A 20507-nucleotide genomic window follows, 5' to 3' on the forward strand; every position below is an offset into this window, starting at 1 on the left:
TGGCAGGGCTTGTTGTCATAACGTGTTGATTTGAACAAGTGTACCCTGTTCTGTTTAACTGGCACTGAAATATTAGTATGTCGGTTTTTATGCGCAACTATTGTAGTTATACACGAAACGAGCGACTTAATATTCCATTTACTTCGAATAACTGAACGCACGAGGTTTTGTTGTATTTATATGTTCCATGCTAGTAATATGTATATTGACTATGGGATTTGATCGATTTGGTGGTGTTAATCCTCGGCTATAATGGCGGCTGATATCCTTCAGACCCAATAGCCGTTCCTGAATGCGCAGTGGTTCAATCGTCCAGTTTAAGACTGGTAGGTGCCGGGATCGTGTTCAAGTGTCGGTTCCTACTCAGCTGAGCAGCAGTGACGGTCTAAACGCATGACATCAGTTTCTCTGACTAACTTCAAACCATGGGATTTTCTGCTGAAACAAGCAAACACGTGTACCCACAGCCAGATCTGCTATTTTGAATATTACTTGGGTTTTAGTATGATAATAATTTTAATTAAATAGAAGAGTGTGTTTTGTTTAACAACACCACTAGAGCACATTCAGAGAGAGAGAGAGAGAGAGAGAGAGAGAGAGAGAGAGAGAGAGAGAGAGAGACTGACTGACTAAAATGGCGGTATTTTGGGTGTGCAAATCTAATTAAAAAACATCTAATATGACTTAGAAAAAAGCAAATTTCTTGTGAAATGTTCATGACTAGATTGTTGATAAATTTAGATAGCACGTTTTGAAAATTATTAAAATATAATATACCTGCAAATTGTAGGTGATTGTCTAAAATAATAAAACGATTAAGATGGCCTGCATATGTCATACCGTTGAACAAATGCTTACCCAGTAAGTAAGCATTGTTGTCATCATACAGCTATTAACACTCACAAACACCCAACCACTAAAGCCTGAACCAGTTAGTGTTTGAATGCATTAGTGAGTGATTGTATGTATGTATGAATGAATGAATGAATGAATGAAAGAATGAATGAATGAATGAATGAATGAAAGTTTAGCGAAACTCCAGCATGAAGAACCGTGAGGTCAGTGTATAATATTATCACAGTGTGTTGTACATACTAATTTCCTTATATGCATTATGCAAACTATTTATCTTCCAATACACTATTAGATTAATTACCAACTGACGTAACTTGTTTCGGTGAATCTGCGCACAAAACAGAATAATCTGGTGCATCCCTTGGATACATTGCCCTACACCGGCATGCCCGTTTAGATCGATACCTAGATATTTTACCATGAACTCTGTTTAGACATTAAATTTTGCCTAATAATACAACTGACGTGAACGAAATACTATTGTGTATTAACCCGGTAAATAATGGTATGCAAATTTGCAAGGTCTCTAGGTAATGTGTTTTCAAGGTTTGGCAATCCATTATCTGGCAATATTACAAATAGTTTTGCTGAACTTAATGGGCCGATTTCACATGTCTGGGTTTCGTAACACCGGGTTATATGAAAACCTAGGTTTAACACTGGTTTACGTAAAACACTGAAAAACTGGACCAAGACCTACATCTATGGTGCATTTCACATGTGTGAGTTTCGTAACACCAGGTTATATGAAAACCTAGGTTTAACACTGGTTTACGTAACACACTGAAAAACTGGACCAAGACCCACACCCGTGGTGCATTTCACATGTGTGAGTTTCGTAACACCGGGTTATATGAAAACCTAGGTTTAACACTGGTTTACGTAAAACACTGAAAAACTGGACCAAGACCTACATCTATGGTGCATTTCACATGTGTGAGTTTCGTAACACCAGGTTATATGAAAACCTAGGTTTAACACTGGTTTACGTAACACACTGAAAAACTGGACCAAGACCCACACCCGTGGTGCATTTCACATGTGTGAGTTTCGTAACACCAGGTTATATCAAATCCTAGGTTTAACACTGGTTTACATAAAACACTGAAAAACCTGGCCAAGACATACACCCGTGGTGTATTTCACACGTGTGTGTTTTACCCGTGTTGACAAAACTACGCTTTTTACATGGGTTACCCGCAGGTCTAGAAAGGGACATAAGCGAGGGATAGCTTACACTTCATTACTTTGTAGTTCAAACTCTAGTATGTTAATAGCATTCGCGTACCAGATTGGGGGGGGGGGGGGGGGGGGGGGGGGCAGCTATCTCCTTCCCTCTCCCACCACCGTCTAGGGCAAACCGTATTCGGGCAAAAATGATGGAGATGTTTGGCCAAAATAAGCTGGCCTGAAAACGTTTCACTGTGTATTTCCATCATTCTACTCACAATATTAGTTATAATCCACGTAAAATGCGTACAGAAACCTACATAGCTGTTGGTAATAATGCACAGATGAATAAACGTTGTTTCCAAGAATTGGGCATTTCCCTTTAATTGGGGCAAAGACCAGCCGCCCCCCCGCCCCCCCCCCCCCCCCCCCCACACACACTCCAAAACAAAAAAGGGACCCGTACGCCTGAAGGTAACGAGAAAACGTTTTGCTAAATTTTCAAACCTGTAGGTCTATCTCGCCTTTTTTCCCCTTTATTAAGATGAGACAAACACAAAAGCATGTCATTATAATACTGCAATTTGTGAGAAAGAATTTAAAGAATTTGCGTTCATGACTGTTTTTGGTGTTAAATTTATAACAAAATGTCATTTTAATGCAATTCATTATATATATTTTTAGCAAAATAAAGACTTTTGTTTTTGAAAATTATCTGTGAGTGTGATTAAAATTCAAAGCAATAAGAATACTCAGAACAATGTGCAAAGTGGTTTATATCGTTTCTATACATGTACGTGCATGTGCGTCAAAAATAAAGGGGCCGATTTCATATGTCTAGGTTATCGGTGGGTTTTGGAAACATATGGTTTAAACCTAGGTTAAACCCTGGGTCATGTTTACTGTGCATTTCACATGTCTGGTTTTCAGTAATCCTAGTTTAACACTGGGTTACAACTGTATTGCTTATTTAAACCTGCCCTTGAGGTGGTTTTTCGCTGGGTTTGCTCAAAGTAACTTTTCTTCATGAATAATTTCGGAAGCAAAATCGTGTTTTACGTCAGTATTGCAGAGCCATGAAATGTGAACGTATTTTAGAGATGATTTGAAGCCACTACAGAAACAGTGGCGTAGCCATTTTGCCAGGATTTTTTTAGCACGACTGTATAATTAGATCCACCCCTTCACCATGTTCGTGGCGACTGAACAAAAAAGCGCCTAAGATATATAGAGGATAATAAACGAGATACTAGTTATTATCAAAATTATGTCCCGAATCAAATCATTTTTAGTTGTCGCGAGCTTTAGCGAGTGACAAATGAAAAGTATTTCACTCGGGACATACATTGATAATAACTGGTACTGAGTTTGCTATTCTATTTATTACCCCAGCTATGTTTTCTTTAAACGCCTTTATTTTAGGCCCACATGCACGTACATGTAGGCTATAGAAACAATGTATACCACTTAACACACTGTTCTGGGTATTGCTGTAACTTTGCATTTTAATCACGTTCACAGATAATTTTCAAAAACAAAAGTTATCGTTATTCTTCTAAAAATATAAATAATGATTTGCGTTAAAATGACATTTTGTTATAAATGTAATATTAAAACAGTCGTGAACGCAAACTCATTAAAGGGACATACCCTAGTTTCAACCCGTGAGCATTAAACTAAGTTTATTTAATCTACAGACCTGTAACACATTTGGATAAAGTTACAATTGAGAGAAACATGAGTCTGTGACTTTGAAATGGTGAAATACCGTCAAAAAATAGACTAAAACTTGACTCCATAACTGTTACTTCTCAGATGCACGCGCGTTTTTAAAAATATGAGAAATGCATGTTGTGATATTAAAAACACCAGGATGACCCAAAACACTTCGAATTTACGAAAATTAATAATCTAAAACATAAAATCAAAGTAAAGTATGATTTCAGTTATCGAAAACGGCTCTAATAGTAAAAAATATCCCTTAGTGTTTATAAACTAGGGTATGTCCCTTTAAAGTACATGACGTCATTTTGTTTGTTTGCCAAATCGTGATGATGTTATATTTAGTACCGACAAAGTCATTGGTTTGTAAGCGTCAAATTATCCAGTAATATTGTACGTCACAACACTGCATAATATTTCTCATTGAGAAAATACGGAAAATATTTTCCGTTATGAGTGGTCACTGGGGGTAATAAATATAGTTATTTATTAAATTAGTAAAAATAAACATTTTCTTCATGGTGTATGAACTGCACGAAAACAGGAAGTACTAGTAATGAAAGTTGATCGGTTACCACCGGTATCAAAGCAATAAACGTCTATCATAGACTGCAGTCTTATACTGACATACTTTCGTGTTTGTCTCGTCTTAATAAAGGGGGAACAAGGCGATATAGGTCCACAGTTTTGAAAATTTGACCATACGTTATCTCGGTGCCCTCAGGCGTACGCGTCCCATCTTTTGTTTTTTAATATTATGTTAGAATTAAAGGGGAATGCCAATCACAAAACGTTTATTCATATTTGCATTATTACCAACAGCTATTTAGGGTTCTGTGAGCATTTGACACGGATTATAACTAATATTGTGAGTAAAATGATGGAAATACACGGTGAAACGTTTTCAGGCCAGCTAATTTTCCCAAATATGTCCATCATTTTTGACAGAATGTGAAGGTTTGCTCCACATTGGTGGGGGGGCGGGGGGGGGGGGGGAGACTGGAGGAGTTAGCTAATCCTCCATCTCGAACGCGAATGCTAATAATATACCAGTAACGAGTTTCAACTACAAAGTGATGAAGTGTAAGCTATTCCTCGCTTATGTCCCTTTCCAAATCTGCAGGTAACTCATGTAAAAAGCGTGGTTTTGTAAACACCGGTAAAACACACACATATGAAATACACCACGGGTGTATGTCTTGGTCAGGTTTTTCAGCGTTTTACGTAAACCAGTGTTAAACCTAAGTTTTGATATAACCCGGTGTTTCGAAACCCAAACATATGAAATCGGCCTAAGGTGTTTAAAGAAAAAAATAGCTGGGGTAATAAATAGAATAATAAACGAGATACCAGTTATTATCAAATTTATACCCCTCGCTAAAGTTCATGACAACTAAAAATTATTTCACTCATGAATTTCTTTTAAAAATAACTGGTATCTTGTTTATTATCATTTATATATCTCAGGCGCTTTGTTGTTCGTTCGCCACGAACATGGTGAATAATTGTGTGAAGGGGTGGATCTAATTTTCTTACACACCCATTGGTAAGAACATCATTTGTTATTTTTGATAACACATACTTGTTAACATGTACGTGTGTTAACAATTTCAAGACATATGACTGGCTGCTCCTAGGTGATGTCCAGGTCACCAATGCCATTCATCCAATGGTAAAAACAGCACAGTCGAAATCGATTACACTGTGATGTATAGTTAACCTGACGTGTCTGTGACGCGTAACATAGCTACAAGCGGATGGGCTGTAAATAGCTTTTAGTCAAAAAACATTGTTTAAAACCTGATTTTTGAGGATATGTAAGAAATAACATAATGCATTCGTGTTCGTTAGATACCATGTATCATACTTGCTGATTAAAAACGTATGCAACTCGCTTTCGCTCGTTAGATATATTTTAAAACAACTTGTTGCAAGATAAACGGTCACTCATGTATTTTTCTCTATATACAGCCGTGCTAAAAGAAAATAAAAAAACACAAAAGGGCATCTTGTCTAAAAAGGGGGGGGGGGTCGAAATCCCTGATCCCCCACCCTTTATCTGCTACTGTCGTGGGTTAAAATGGTCTTTAAAATATGTTCACATTTAATGGCTCTGCGATACTGATGTAAAACACCATTTTGCTGGCGAAATTATCTATTAAGAAAGGTTACTTTGAGCAAACCCAGTGAAAAACCATCTCAAGGGCAGGTTTAAACAAGCAATACAATTGCAACCCAGTGTTAAACTAGGGCTATTGAAAACCAGACATGTGAAATGCACAGTAAACATGACCCAGGGTTTAACCGCATTGGGCCGATTTCATATGTCTGGGTTTCGAAACACCGGGTTATGTCAAAACCTAGGTTTAACACTGGTTTACGTAAAACGCTGAAAAACTTGACCAAGACATGCACCGTGGTGCATTTCATATGTGTGTGTTTTACCTGTGTTTACAAAACCACGCTTTTTACATGGGTTACCCACAAATTTGGAAAGGGACATAAGCGAGAAATAGCTTACACTTCATCACTTTGTAGTAATGTATATTATTAGCATTCGTGTTCGAGATGGGGGATTAGCTACCCCCCCCCCCCCCCCCCCCCCCCCCCCAATGTGGAGCAAACCTTCACATTCTGTCAAAAATGATGGGCATATTTGAGCAAAAATGAGCTGGCCTGAAAACATTTCACCATGTATTTCCATCATTTTACTCACAATATTAGTTATAATCCATGTCAAATGCTTACAGTTGGTAATAATGCAAATATAAATAAACGTTTTGTTATTGGCATTTACCTTTAATTCTAACATAATATAAAAAATAAAAAATAAAAGATGGGACGCGTACGCCTGAGGGCACCGAGACAACGTTTGGTCAATTTTTCAAAACTGTGGACCTATATCGCCTTGTTCCCCCTTTATTAAGACGAGACAAACACGGAAGTATGTCATTATAAGACTGCAGTCTATGATAGACGTGTATTGCTTTGATACCGGTGGTAACCGATCAACTTTCATTACTAGTACTTCCTGTTTTCGTGCAGTTCATACACAAAGAAGAAAATGTTTATTTTTACTAATTTAGTAAATAACTATATTTATTACTCCAGTGACCATTCATAACAAGGAAAATAGTTTCCGTATTTTCTCAATGAGAAATATTCTGCAGTGTTGTGACGTACAATATTACTGAATGATTTGACGCTTATAAACCAATGACTTGGTCGGTACTAAATATAACATCATCACAATTTGGCAAACACACAAAATGACGTCATGTACTTTAATGACTGTTTTAATGTTAAATTTATAACAAAATGTAATTTTAACGCAAATCATTATTTATATTTTTAAGAGAATAACGATAACTTTTGTTTTTGAAAATTATCTGTGAACGTGATTAAAATGTAAAGTTATAGCAATACCCAGAACAGTGTGTAAAGTGGTTTACATTGTTTCTATAGCTTACATGTGCGTCTAAAATAAAGGCGTTTAGAGAAAACATAGCTGGGGTAATAAATAGAATAGCAAACTCGGTACCAGTTGTTATCAAATTTATGTTCCGAGTGAAATACTTTTCATTTGTCACTTGCTAAAGCTCGCGACAACTAAAAATTATTTGACTCGGGACATAAATTTGATAATAACTGGTATCTAATTTATTATCCTCTATATATCTCAGGCGCTTTGTTGTTCGTTCGCCCCCCCCCCCCCCCCCCCACCCCCACCCTGTATTCACTTCTGTAGTGGCTTCAAATGATCTCTAAAATACGTTCACATTTCATGGCTCTGCAATACTGACGTAAAACACAATTTTGCTGCCGAAATTATTCATGAAGAAAAGTTACATTGAGCAAACCCAGCGAAAAACCACCTCAAGGGCAGGTTTAAACAAGCAATACAGTTGTAACCCAGTGTGAAACTAGGATTACTGAAAACCAGACATGCGAAATGCACAGTAAACATGACCCAGGGTTTAACCTAGGTTTAAAACATTTGTTTGCAAAATCCACCGATAACCTAGACATATGAAATCGGCCCTTTAAGTCTGCACCAGTTATCTCCCATGCAAAATTGTGACAACCGAGTTTAGTTACCCTCACAGTAAAATACTGCTCATTGCCGATACATTTGGCATTTTGTAACAAAGTGATAAAAGCAGCGTTTCAATACACACATGCAGTACTTGTACATGATTTAGTACTGAAAGAATGTATTTCTTTTATAAGATTATCCCTCTCTCTCTCTCTCTCTCTCTCTCTCTCTCTCTCTCTCTCTCTCTCTCTCTCTCTCTCTCTCTCTCTCTCTCCATCTCCCTCTCTCCCTCCCTCCCTCTCTCTCTCCCTCCCTCCCTCCCCTCTCTCTCTCCCTCCCTCTATCTCTCTCCCTCCCTCCCTCCCTCTCTCCCTCTCTCTCTCTCCCTCCCCCCTCTCTCTCTCTCCTCTCGTCCCTCCCTCTCTCCCCCATCTCTCTCTCTCTCTCTCTCTCTCTCTCTCTCTCTCTCTCTCCTTCCCTCCCTCCCTTCCCCTCTCTCCCTTCCTCTCTCAACAAAGGCCATTGTTTGCGCTATCCTGCCTGTGGGAAGCGCAAATAAAAGATCTCTTGCTGCCTGTCGTAAAAGAGTAGCCTATGTGGCGACAGCGGGTTTCCTCTAAAAAAAACCAGTTTCAGAATGACCATATGTTTGACGTCCAATAGCCGATGATAAGATAAAAAATCAATGTGCTCTAGTGGCGTCGTTAAATAAATCAAACTTTACTCCTTTATTTTAAGTTTCTTGGTTGTCCCATTGTTTGTAGAATATTTAAAAATACAAGGTTAATTGGCGTCATTCCAACCTTCTGCACCCACTTACATTTTCAAGTTTTATAAGTACCAGACCTGGACCACATGGCGAATCCAGGACATATGGGGGGGGGGGGGGGGGGGAGGGAGAGGAGAGAGAGGGAGCAAGAAAAAAGGGGCACACTGGCTCGTTAAAAGGGCATCTTAATAAAAGGTGTGTTTTTTTATAGCTGCGGTTTACTGTAGCCCTAGCTGCATTAAAGGAATGTTTAAGCAAGGCTTTTGGACTGGTATGCATATTCAACAATATATAATGCATATTATTGCTTAATATCAACAAGTATAATCTTATATTTAATTAATAAAACAGTTAAATGTGACGGCTATTATATATAACGGGCGCAGCTATTTTGTTCCATTCCAGTGAATACGCCCTCTGATGAGCCGGTGGTTACGTAATACTTAACGCGTAACGTCAGGAATCAGTCTTAGAACTAGAGAAACAAATGTACCTGTTTTTTGCGGCATGATGCAATAGGCGTGCATTGCAATGTTCTGTGATAATATCCATCCCAGTAAGCCAACAATAAGTATATATTATTTTTCAATACAATTCAATTCAATTCAATTCGTTTATTGCTTTAAGCTACAAGCTTATCAGCACAACATATTTACACAGAATATATAAACACACAGGAGAATTAAATTATTATATACAATGAATCACATACTTTTGATCTAACATTAAGTAACAATACATTAAAATATATTAAATAAGTACAAGCATGGAAGTAATACATTCAAAGTTATAACATATGCGTCTGAAAAGTAATAACTTTTATAATAATACAAAATAAACTACCATTGTCAAAGTGGCTTTATAATAGGTCGAAATAAGTGTACTAGAATGATACACGGACTGTTTTCTTAGTTAATTGGTCTATTCTGTTAGTTGCCTCTACCTGTGATTCCTGATTAGCAGGTGTGTATTTGATAGGTAACCAGACGAGCCAATTAATTACCGCTGTCTAGACACAAAAATACATACCGGTATTGTGTAATAACCTGTCGCCCCTAAAATGGTAATGGACATGGTTTATTACTGTACATAGTTCTGTAAAACTATTGGTTAAGTAGACTTTCCCATTTAAAATCACAAAACTGACAAATTACGTAGTCCCAAAGAAAACAAAATTATCACTTGGGTATCGTGGGAGGTCGTTTTTGTTCCAACGTAGCATACCAATAGGCCTAATAGTGTACATTTTTCCTTTGTATTATTTAACAGAGAAAAATAGTATAACTCCATTTCGTTCCGTTAATGCAACTTGAAATATATTTAGTTGAATAGTTTATTATATTATCACGTCAGTTATATTGTTTTACAAGTCAGGGCCCATATTTTAAAAGCTCTGTTAGCGCTACGAAATTGTAAAACCATCGTACGGTGTGATGTCACTACAGCATACGCCATAGTGACGTCATAGCTTACGATAATTTTACGATTTCGTAGGCTAAGATTGCTTCGAAAATATGGGCCCAGGTTGATCAAAGAGAAGTGCCTTGTCGTAAATTACTCCTTTTGTTTCTGACGTCACTTCGCCCCAAGCTAGAATACCGAACGCATCGAAAACAAAAGAAAATGGCTGCCCCCAGTTAGTAGGAATAATCACGTGTTTTAAATTAACTCTAGAATTACGCGTTTTCATTTGTGTAAGTATGTATTGGTGGTCCGGGTATGCATCTTTCTAACATATAAAGCTCATGTTTGAGTTTACTCTCCCTTTAATAAAGATTATGATATGAGCTTTAAGTCCCGTCGGAGCATTTATTTTAAGTGGGGTAGGCTAATTATCAGGGTCGTTGTTAAGCATGGCACGAGATGTATAATGAGGTCCGGGGCATGGTTCCCCGAGGAAATTTTTTAAAACTTAATGGCTTTAAATCGCATGAATCGCAAAATTAGCCATTTTTAAACATTAATTATAAAACTATTTTAAGCATTATTTTGCATAGTAACCCAAGAATGTGTATTTTTCCTCCTTGGCATCTTGATAGCAAAATTACCCATTTTCAGACAGTGATCACTTCCTCTTTTGGAGGTTTATAACCCAAAACTTATAAACCTTATAAGTGGGTTCTATTTATAGGGTGTCCTTAAACCATGTGTTCCACCCCATATAACGTGTGTCGTGCGTCGTTAAATAAATTTAAAACTTTGCTTTGCTAGGGTACATTGATTTGCGAATCGTCGGCCATTGTGTGTCAACCATTTGGTAATTCAGACACATAGTCTTAGAGAGGAAACCTACGACATGTTTGTATTAGCAGCAATGGATCTTTTATATGCACCATCCCACAGACAGGATAGCACATTCCACGGCCTTTGATATACCAGTCGTGGTGCATTGGCTGGGACGACAAATAGCCCAATGGACCCACCGACAGGGATCGATCCCAACGGACCTCGCATCAATCGTATTTAGCTCAGTCGGTTGAGCACTCACCTGAGGTGCTTGCGTCGCAGGATCAAACCACCGTTCAACTTATTGGGTTTTCTCGTTTCATCCAGTGCACCACAACTGGTTGAAGGGTGTGGTATGTGCGTTCCTGGCTGTGGGAAATTGAATATAAAAGATCCCTTGCTGCTAATGGATGACTACATGTCACATGACTACATTACCAAATGTGAATGAAACTGGAGCAGGGTTTTTTGAAGTAGCTCCACGCCATTAACATCCTCTGTATAAGTTTGTAATATTCTAACAAAAAATGTATTGTTTCTCTTGAAAAAAAGTTAAAGATTGTTTTGTATAATGACACCACTAGAGCATCTATTTATTATAATCGTCCGTTGGATGTTAAACATTTGGTAATTCTGACATATAGTCTTAGAGAGTAAACCCGCAAAAATTTTCCATTTGTAGCAAATGTTATTTTATAAGAATACAGGGTAGCACACACCACGGCATTTGATATACAAGTCGTGGTGCACTGGCCGGAACAAGAAATAGCCTAATGGGCCCATCAACGGGGATCGATCTGGAAAGCATATCACTGTATGCATGGTGTGTAATTGAAAATATGATTTGTAACCAACTAGATGTACTGTGCAGCATTTATGTTGAACACCTCCATATTCTAATTATAGTTGTGCTTTCACTTCACCAACACCATCCCCATTACAAAAGATTAACAGTAAAAACTTGGTTTTGTTTATTGACAAACTTAGAGAACATTGATTAAGCATTCATTGGTTACTGGATGTAAAATATTCGACTTACCATTCGCTAGGATGGAGAAAACAATTCGTCGGTCATGGACGTTCTTATCTATGACCCAAGTATCTCATGCGACAGAGCTACACCCCGTCCCTTCAGTACAAACACCGCCTCAAGGCGTGCCACGTGTTGAGCGACAATTCGGCAAACTAAGTCGAAATTACTCGAATAGCTCCATTTCTTTATGATGAACCGTTACAAATTATGCGCCAAATTACTTCATGAAAACTGCGCAATCTATTATATTTTGGACTTAATCCTAGTACGAAGGAAGGAAATATTTTATTTAATGACGCATTCAACACATTGTATTTATGGTTATATGGCGTCAGACATATGGTTAAGGACCACAGAGATATATAGAGAGGAAACCCGCTGTCGCCACTTCATGGGCTACACTTTTTGATTAGCAGCAAGTGATCTTTTATATGCATCATCCCACAGACAGGATAGTACATACCACGGCCTTTGTTACACCAGTTGTTGAGCACTGGCTGGAACGAGAAATAGCCCAATGGACCCACTAACGGGAATTGATCCTAGATCGATCGCGCATCAGCCGAGCGCTGTACCACTGCGCTACGTCCCGCCCCTTAGTCCTCGTACGGGACATTCAAACTTCAATAGCACCACAAGTGCGCTACCGACCCTGCAGCCAATTTCTAGCCTAGTTTTGTACGTAAACGTAAATTTACGACTAAACCATAATTCTTCTTATTATTATTATAGTATAATTACAAATTTTTCGAATTTATACGAGTTACTGTATTCTGATTGGCTGACGTCACTAAAAAACCAAGTGTTATCCTTCCATAAACCTCATAAAAATACGTCATCACGGAAGACCACGATCGAAATAACCGCACAACACCAACAGTCACTACACGTAAACAAAAGTTAATATCAAGGTCACTTTGCGATAGAAAAAAAACAAGACAAATCTACACATGAAATGGTTTCATTTTTTAAAAAGAAGTTATAATAAAGATATATACACTGTTTTTGTTGATTCAATACTTATTTTTATTTTTAGCGGACAATTTCCAATAGTATGTATACATGTATTCCTACGCTTATTTATAGAACATGGTTGACGGTAAGAGCGAAAGAAATTATTTTTGAGTGTTTTAAGGTACACTTCTTGTACTGTTTGTAATTATAAGAATTGTTTCTCTTTTTTTTTGGAATTTATCGATGTATAAAAGTCACAAATGTAGTATAAAATCGCTTCGCTACGCTACGCGATTTTATACCCTTTGTGACTTTTATACATCGATAAATTCCTAAAAAATGAGAAACAATTCTTATACAACAAATATAGCTAAAAGTACACATATTTCATGTTTCTCTGTCCTTAAAATACTCCATTTTCCGTAATGTGTGAAAAAGATGTCAAACACATGTAAATGAATGTCAGGTATAACTGCTAGTTTCAGACGTAAACTTAATGATGTTTAGTGAACTAGGCTCCAGGGCCCGGTAACACAAAGCGCTCGTAACACTTACGTCAGACGTACGCCACACATTATGAATGGTGTACGTCTGACGTAAGTGTTACGAGTGCTTTATGTTACCGGGCCCAGGGCCCCCCATTCCACGAAGCGATCTTAGCCCTAAGATCAACGTAACTGCACACCTAACATATACACTGAAGGTAATCTTAGCGCTAAGATCAACGTAACTGCACACCTAACATATACACTGAAGGTAATCTTAGCGCTAAGATCGCTTTGTGGAACGGGGCCCTGGTCGGGCTGCTGGTGCTCTCTTGCACTTGCGAGCACGGGCGGTTCCTCCTCCCACCTACACCAAACCGTTTCCTGTCCTGGACGGAGGAGCCGTAATGGGTCGACACCTGCACCCATGACAGGCGTGCGCTACAAGAGCTTGCTCTGAATATGCACGTTAAGCCCTATGACCTGATAGTGTAATAATTCCCTTTACCTTGCCTACACTATAATGGGGCCCATTTCACTAAACATCGTAAGATTACGTCTGCTACTTGCAATTATACCGAATTATACAGAAAAGTATATCATTACGGAAGCTGGAGTATTTTAAAGACAAAAGAAAGTGAAATACGTTTTCTTCTAACTATATTTGTTGAACTATAATAGTAATAAGAATTGTGGCTTAGTTGTAGATTTACGTTTACGTGCAAAACTAGGCTTACGATGTTTTGTGAAATTGGGTTCTGTTCCTTATCCACGTGTTAAAGTCGCACACCATAGTTTCAGCTCGTAAAAATAGACATTATGTTTGGTTGACCTACAAACCTGTAACACATCTGGATAAAGTTACAATAAAGTGAAATACTCCTTTAAAATAGACTAGAGCTCGTCCCATAACAGTTACTTCTCAGTAGTACGTGCGTATTGAGAATTACGGACAATCAGTTTGTGGTATCACAAACATCAGTGGAAAAATGTACGGTTATATGGCGTCAGAAAGTGGTGACGTTGAGACAAATATACGGAATGTACTAATCATTTGTGGCAGTGACGGATACCAGAAAATTCCACACGTTACTAAATTCACGGATACTGAATTCCTAATCGTGTTGAAAGACCGTGAACCTGTTTGTTTGGCACCGGCCTCGGTGACGTCGTGGCAGGCCATCGGTCTACAGGCTGGTAGGTACTGGGTTCGGATCCCAGTCGAGGCATGGTATTTTTAATCCAGATACCGACTCCAAACCCTGAGTGAGTGCTCCGCAAGGCTCAGTGGGTAGGTGTAAACCACTTGCACCGACCAGTGATCCATAACTGGTTCAACAAAGGCCATGATTTGTGCTATCCTGCCTGTGGGAAGCGCAAATAAAAGATCCCTTGCTGCTAATCGGAAGAGTAGCCCATGTAGTGGCGACAACGGGTTTCCTCTCAAAATCTGTGTGGTCCTTAACCATATGTCTGACGCCATATAACCGTAAATAAAATGTGTTGAGTGCGTGGTTAAATAAAACACTTCTTTTTTTCTTTCTTTCTGTTTGCTTGGCCTGCCAAGAAATAGGTCACGAGAAGAAAGCGTGCCCGAAAAGAAAGCAAGGTGGTGACAAATCCGAGGATTGCGTCGTCATAAGCGAGCAGAGCAAGAAGCCCTGTGCGCACTGCAAGGACACCGACACAGAAAGACAGAAAAAACAGTAAAAGACAAAGAGCCTCGAAAAAACGGAATGTGTTGAAAGACAACAGCAGAGAGAAGGATGACAGCAAAAGACAGAAGAGGGTAGAAGAAAGGAAGGTTTCGAAAAGTGAGTACAGTAGCAGTAACTCCAGTGTGGAGGAAGTAAACAAAAAGACAAACAAGGTCAGCACAAAGAAGAAATCGTCAGAAAAACGGTACGTGGACAGTGAAAGTGTGTCAAGTGAAAGTGACAGTGGTAGCGACGGTGATAGTGACAGTGGTAGCGACAGTGATAGTGACAGTGGTAGCGACGGTGATAGTGACAGTAACGTACCGCCACAATTCAAAGGCATAAACAGTTCAAAAGGAGTCTTCAAAACTGATCATGGCAGGACAGTAACATTAGAAACCATCAAGAAGTTTGGATTAACACCAGACGTCAACGAACAGTACTTCATCGAAATAGAAAGACAGTCTCAGCAAAAGACTTTGTGAAAAAACATGTACATAGACTTTCGATACTTACCGGATATTGTGAGGCATGGGGTTGCCAGAAGTCCCCGTTGTTGTTCGTTATCTGTAATTAGACAGAATAAAAATTTAAAACGAAAAATATATATATTTATTATGGCGTCAAACATATGGTTACGGAACACACATATATTGAGAGAGGAAACCGCTGTTGCCACTTCATGGGTTACTCTTTTTTATTAGCAGCAAGGGTTATTTTATATGCACCATCCCACAGACAGGGTAGTACATACCACTGGCTGGAGCGAGAAATAGCCGAATGGGAAACACCAGGATGACCAGAAACATTGGGGATGTAGGGAAATGAATAATTTAAACAATAAAATCTAAGTAATGATTGATTTCAGTTATCGAAAACTAGGGTCTGTCACTTTAAGACAAACGACATTCCAGTCCCTGCGTTTCCAGGCGTAACTTGTATCCTAAAGTTGTATCCTAACTGGACGCGGAACGATACGAGCGATGTGAGCGATTATTTTAGAAATCATTGATTTCAGTCGCAGTATCCTAACCGCACGCGTACAGCGCGACATATAAATCTGTCGCGTTGCACGCGTGCGGTTAGGATGCGGCAATTGAAATAAATTATTTCTAAAATAATCGCTCGTATCGCTCGCGTCACTCGCGTTCGGTTAGGATACAGTTTAACTGGACGCGTGTGACGCTGGCGACGCGAGCGATTTAAAAAAAAACCACCCACATTTATTTCAATTGCTGCATCCTAACTGCACGCGTACGCAGATTCATGTAGTCGAGCGCTCGACACAATACCGATAGGAATTGTTTCTATTTTTTGTCGCGCGACACGAACGACAAACATATATTAACTAATCAAACAACTTTTTCTTGACGGTTTCATCAGTTGATAACAATTTTAAAAAGAAGACTGTCGTTATGGTCGCGTCTGGTTAGGATATAAATATCGCGATTATTTTAGAAATCGTTGATTTCAATCGCCGTATCCTAACTGGACGCGTGCGACGCGACTGATAAATCTGTTGCGTCGTACGCGTGCGGTTAGAATATAGCTCTATTTGGCGGTTTTAACTGTCGATAACAATTTTAAAATTAAGACTATCGTTATTGTCGCGTATGGTAAAGCTGTATTCCTACCGGCCGCGAGCGATGCGAGCGATTATTTTAGAAAGCATTAATTTCAATTGCCGTATCCTAACTGGACGCGTGCGACGCGACACATTTATCCGTCGCGTCATACGCGTGCGGTTAGAAAACGGCGATTCAAATCAATGATTTCTAAAATAATCGCTCGCGGCCGGTTAGAATACAGCTTTAGGAGATAAATATTATTGCGACACGAGCGACGTGAGCAACACAACACAATTTACATCCTAACCAGAAGCGACAATAGCGACAGTATCATTTTTGAAATGTTCAGCCATCACTGAAGCCGCCAAGTAAAACTTGTCTCATTGGTTAATATATTTTTGCCGTTCGTTTCCTATTGGTATATAGAATGTAGCAATTAAAATTAATGGTTTCTTTTAAAAAAAAATCGCTCGCGTTGCCCGCGTCCGGTTACAATACAGCTTAAAGAATGGGCCGAATTTACAAAAGCCTGTTTTAGACTTACACACGTGTAACTACATACATTTACAATGCTTAAACACCTGTTTATGTTTTACACGCGTGTAACTACATACATTTACAATGCTTAAACACCTGTTTATGTCTTACACGCGTGTAACTACCTACATTTACAATGCTTAAACACCTGTTTATGTCTTACACGCGTGTAACTACATATATATACAATGCTTAAACACCTGTTTATGTCTTACACGCGTGTAACTACATACATTTACAATGCTTAAACACCTGTTTATGTCTTACACGCGTGTAACTACATACATTTATAATACTTAAACACCTGTTTACGTCTTACACGCATGTAACTACATATATTTATAATGCTTAAACACCTGTGTTGAAGGAAAACAGGCTTCATCAATTCGGACCATTGTTTTTAACTCTGTGGTGTTCAGTCTGTTTTGTCTGCACTAGCCAAGATCGTAGTTATGAGGTGTCGCTAAAAACAAATACTCCTATCCTTTTCTTGTTTTGACTAAATTATCTGGGAGCGACTTACACTGTTTTTTCTCACAGTTTTCTCGATGCGTGTTACGTGACTATTACTAATCTGTGTGTTGTTATTGCCTGCCATTATTCACTGTTACAAATGTATCTGTTTTAAATGATTTCTCTGGAGCTCTAAATGTCGTCGTTATTATCAAATTGCAGTTTTTCGGACAAAGACAGTGAAATGTGAAACCTAAAACCGTAAGAACGGGTTGTTTTCAACCGGCTAGGTATCGATCAGGACTTGGGCCTCTGTCTGGTGTGCGAATGGTAGTAGGATCGGTGTTTAGTAGTACAATTTAATACATTGTGTTTTCTCCGTTAGGGCTCCAAGGCATTATATCGTGGTTTGTCCTATCATGTCTCTAGGAAACATTTATTTGTTTTGTTTAACGACACCACTAGAGCACATTGATTTATTAATCATCAGCTACTGGATGTCAAACATTTGGTAAGTTTGACATATAGTCTTAGAGAGGAAACCCGCCACATTTCTCCATTAGTAGCAAGGGATCTTTTTTTAAAGGCACCATTCCACAGACAGAATAGCACATACCACGGTCTTTGATATACCAGTCGTGGTGCACTGGCTGGAACGAGAAACATCCCCATAGGTCCACCGACGCTGGTCGATCCCAAACCGACCGCGCATCAAGCGAGCGTAAGTCTCTAGGAAAGCAAACCGGCCTCGGTGGCGTAGTGGTTAGGCCATTGGTCTACAGGCTGGTAGGTACTGGGTTCGGATCCCAGTCGTGGCATGGGATTTTTACTCCAAACCCTGAGTGAGTGCTCCGCAAGGCTCAATGGGTAGGTGTAAACCACTTGCACCGACCAGTGATCCATAACTGGTTCAACAAAGGCCATGGTTTGTGCCATCCTGCCTGTGGGAAGCGTAAATAAAAGATCCCTTACTGCTAATCGGAAAGAGTAGCCCATGTAGTGGCGACAGCGGGTTTCCTCTAAAAATATGTGTGGTCCTTAACCATATGTCTTACGTCATATAACCGTAAATAAAATGTGTTGAGTGCGTCGTTAAATAAAACATTTCTTTCTTTCTAGGAAAGCAACGAAAGACATAGTATTAACGATAATGGAATTGGGGCAGTGTAAGTTTTGACCAAGCACCATTAAAGGTAGTACTAAATCAAATAACTTCCGGCTAGGTTAAAGTTCGAGGTGGACCCAACTTTTTATAGAGCAGTTAATACGATTGATGATAAATGTGAGTGTGTTGGTTGTAAAAACAATTAGTTTTATCTGGGCAAAACAATTATGCGATTTTATTTCATCTAGTACCACTGTATCAAGTAGCCATGTGCTTGAAACATGTATGTGGTACCTGTAAAACAAAACTTACTAAAATTCTGTGCGGAACTAGGGTAGTCATAGACGATACCCGTTATCTCTGAAATGAGTAGCTTCACCCCCAATTTTTTTTCTGATTCACTTTAAGGGTGAGGGGTGGTAGTATTTATATCCGTGGTGTATATGTCAATTGATACGCTGCAGGTAGGAATTTTAGCCACACATGTTACTATCGTCGTCTACGGGATTTGATTTGGTGGTATACACCCTATAATCTACAGTATTTAGTATATTTTGTAATTATTATTTAACCCTTTACAATAGGGCATCCACATTAATTTCCAGCCCTATCGATTAGCAGCAATCACTAATTTGGTATAAATTTGCTAATTCAAGGCGTGAAAGGCGGGTTGTATCGTTGTAGTGGCGATAGCAGACGGCGTTATTTAAACTGTCACTGGGGGGGGGGGGGGGGGGGGGGACGTAGCCCAGTGGTAAAGCGCTCGCTTGATGCGCGGTCGGTTTGGGATCGATCCCAGTCAGTGGGCCCATTAGGCTATTTCTCGTCACAGCCAGTGCACCACGACTGGTATATCAAAGGTCGTGGTATGTGTTATCTTGTCCTGTCTGTGGGATGGTGCATATAAAAGATCCCTTGCTACTAATGGAAAAATGTAACGGGTTTCCTCTATGACTGTCAAAAAATGACCATATGTTTGACATCCAATAGCCGATGTTTAAGAAATCAATGTGCTCTAGTGGTGTCGTTAAACAAAACAAACGTCTTCTGTCGCGGGGTTCATGTTTAACGTTAGTATGAAAGGATGGAGAGGAAAGAGAACACCTTTAACGTGATCCATGAACACAAACCTGTGGATCATCGGTATTGCTAACCTGACACATACACATATACCATTAAAATACTTACTAGCGCAAAAAAACTAAACATAAAGCATTCGCATTGTTATTTTACAGGGTGCTTAGCAAAGCCAAATGTCTTTCATAAAAACTAGAATTTAAAACATTAGAACAACCGCACAATATAATGTCTCGGTGCTTGTATACATAGTCATTTCAAGAGGATATTTTGCCTTTTCCAGTTCATTCACGGATTGGAGGAAATATTTAACTTTTTGACAGTTTATTCACGGAGAAAAAAATAACATTTCACGTTTTACTGTATTATATGGATTGAACAAAACATATAAAGATATATTTTTAATATGTTTTTCTTAAAGAGCAGAAGATAGTTTTCAGTGACCCAGTACTGTGTTTTTGCAAAGCAGGACGTAGTTTGGTCAACATGGGCTCACTGTGGCTTTTGAAGCTCATTTTATCTTCGTGTGCCGTGATGTGCTTAGCTTTCAAACCAAATAGTGAGTGCAATGTACTAATGTTTTTGTTGTTGTTTTTTGTGTTTTTTTAATTTCCATTAATAGCAAGAACTTTTTTATATGCACCATCCCACAGGCAGGATAGCACATACCACGGCATTTGACATACCAGTCGTGATGCACTAGCTGATACGAGAAATCGTCCAATGGACTCATCGACAGGGATCGATCCTAAGCCGACCGCGCACCAAGCGAGCGCTTTACCACCGGGCTACGTCCCGCCCCCTGTACAAATGTTTCTCT

The 20507-nt window shown here is 39.0% G+C and overlaps 1 protein-coding gene across 1 annotated transcript in view; it reads left to right on the top strand.

Moving 5' to 3' along the window:
* The first annotated feature begins 20173 nt into the window (after positions 1-20173).
* Positions 20174-20507, top strand: part of LOC121387826 (deleted in malignant brain tumors 1 protein-like) — an 81551-nt gene continuing 81217 nt past the window's right edge. The window contains 1 exon segment of the mRNA XM_041519049.1: positions 20174-20246. Coding sequence (XP_041374983.1) covers positions 20174-20246 — 73 coding nt within the window.

This window comes from Gigantopelta aegis, chromosome 2, assembly GCF_016097555.1.
Source record: "Gigantopelta aegis isolate Gae_Host chromosome 2, Gae_host_genome, whole genome shotgun sequence".
Lineage (NCBI taxonomy): Eukaryota > Metazoa > Mollusca > Gastropoda > Neomphalida > Peltospiridae > Gigantopelta > Gigantopelta aegis.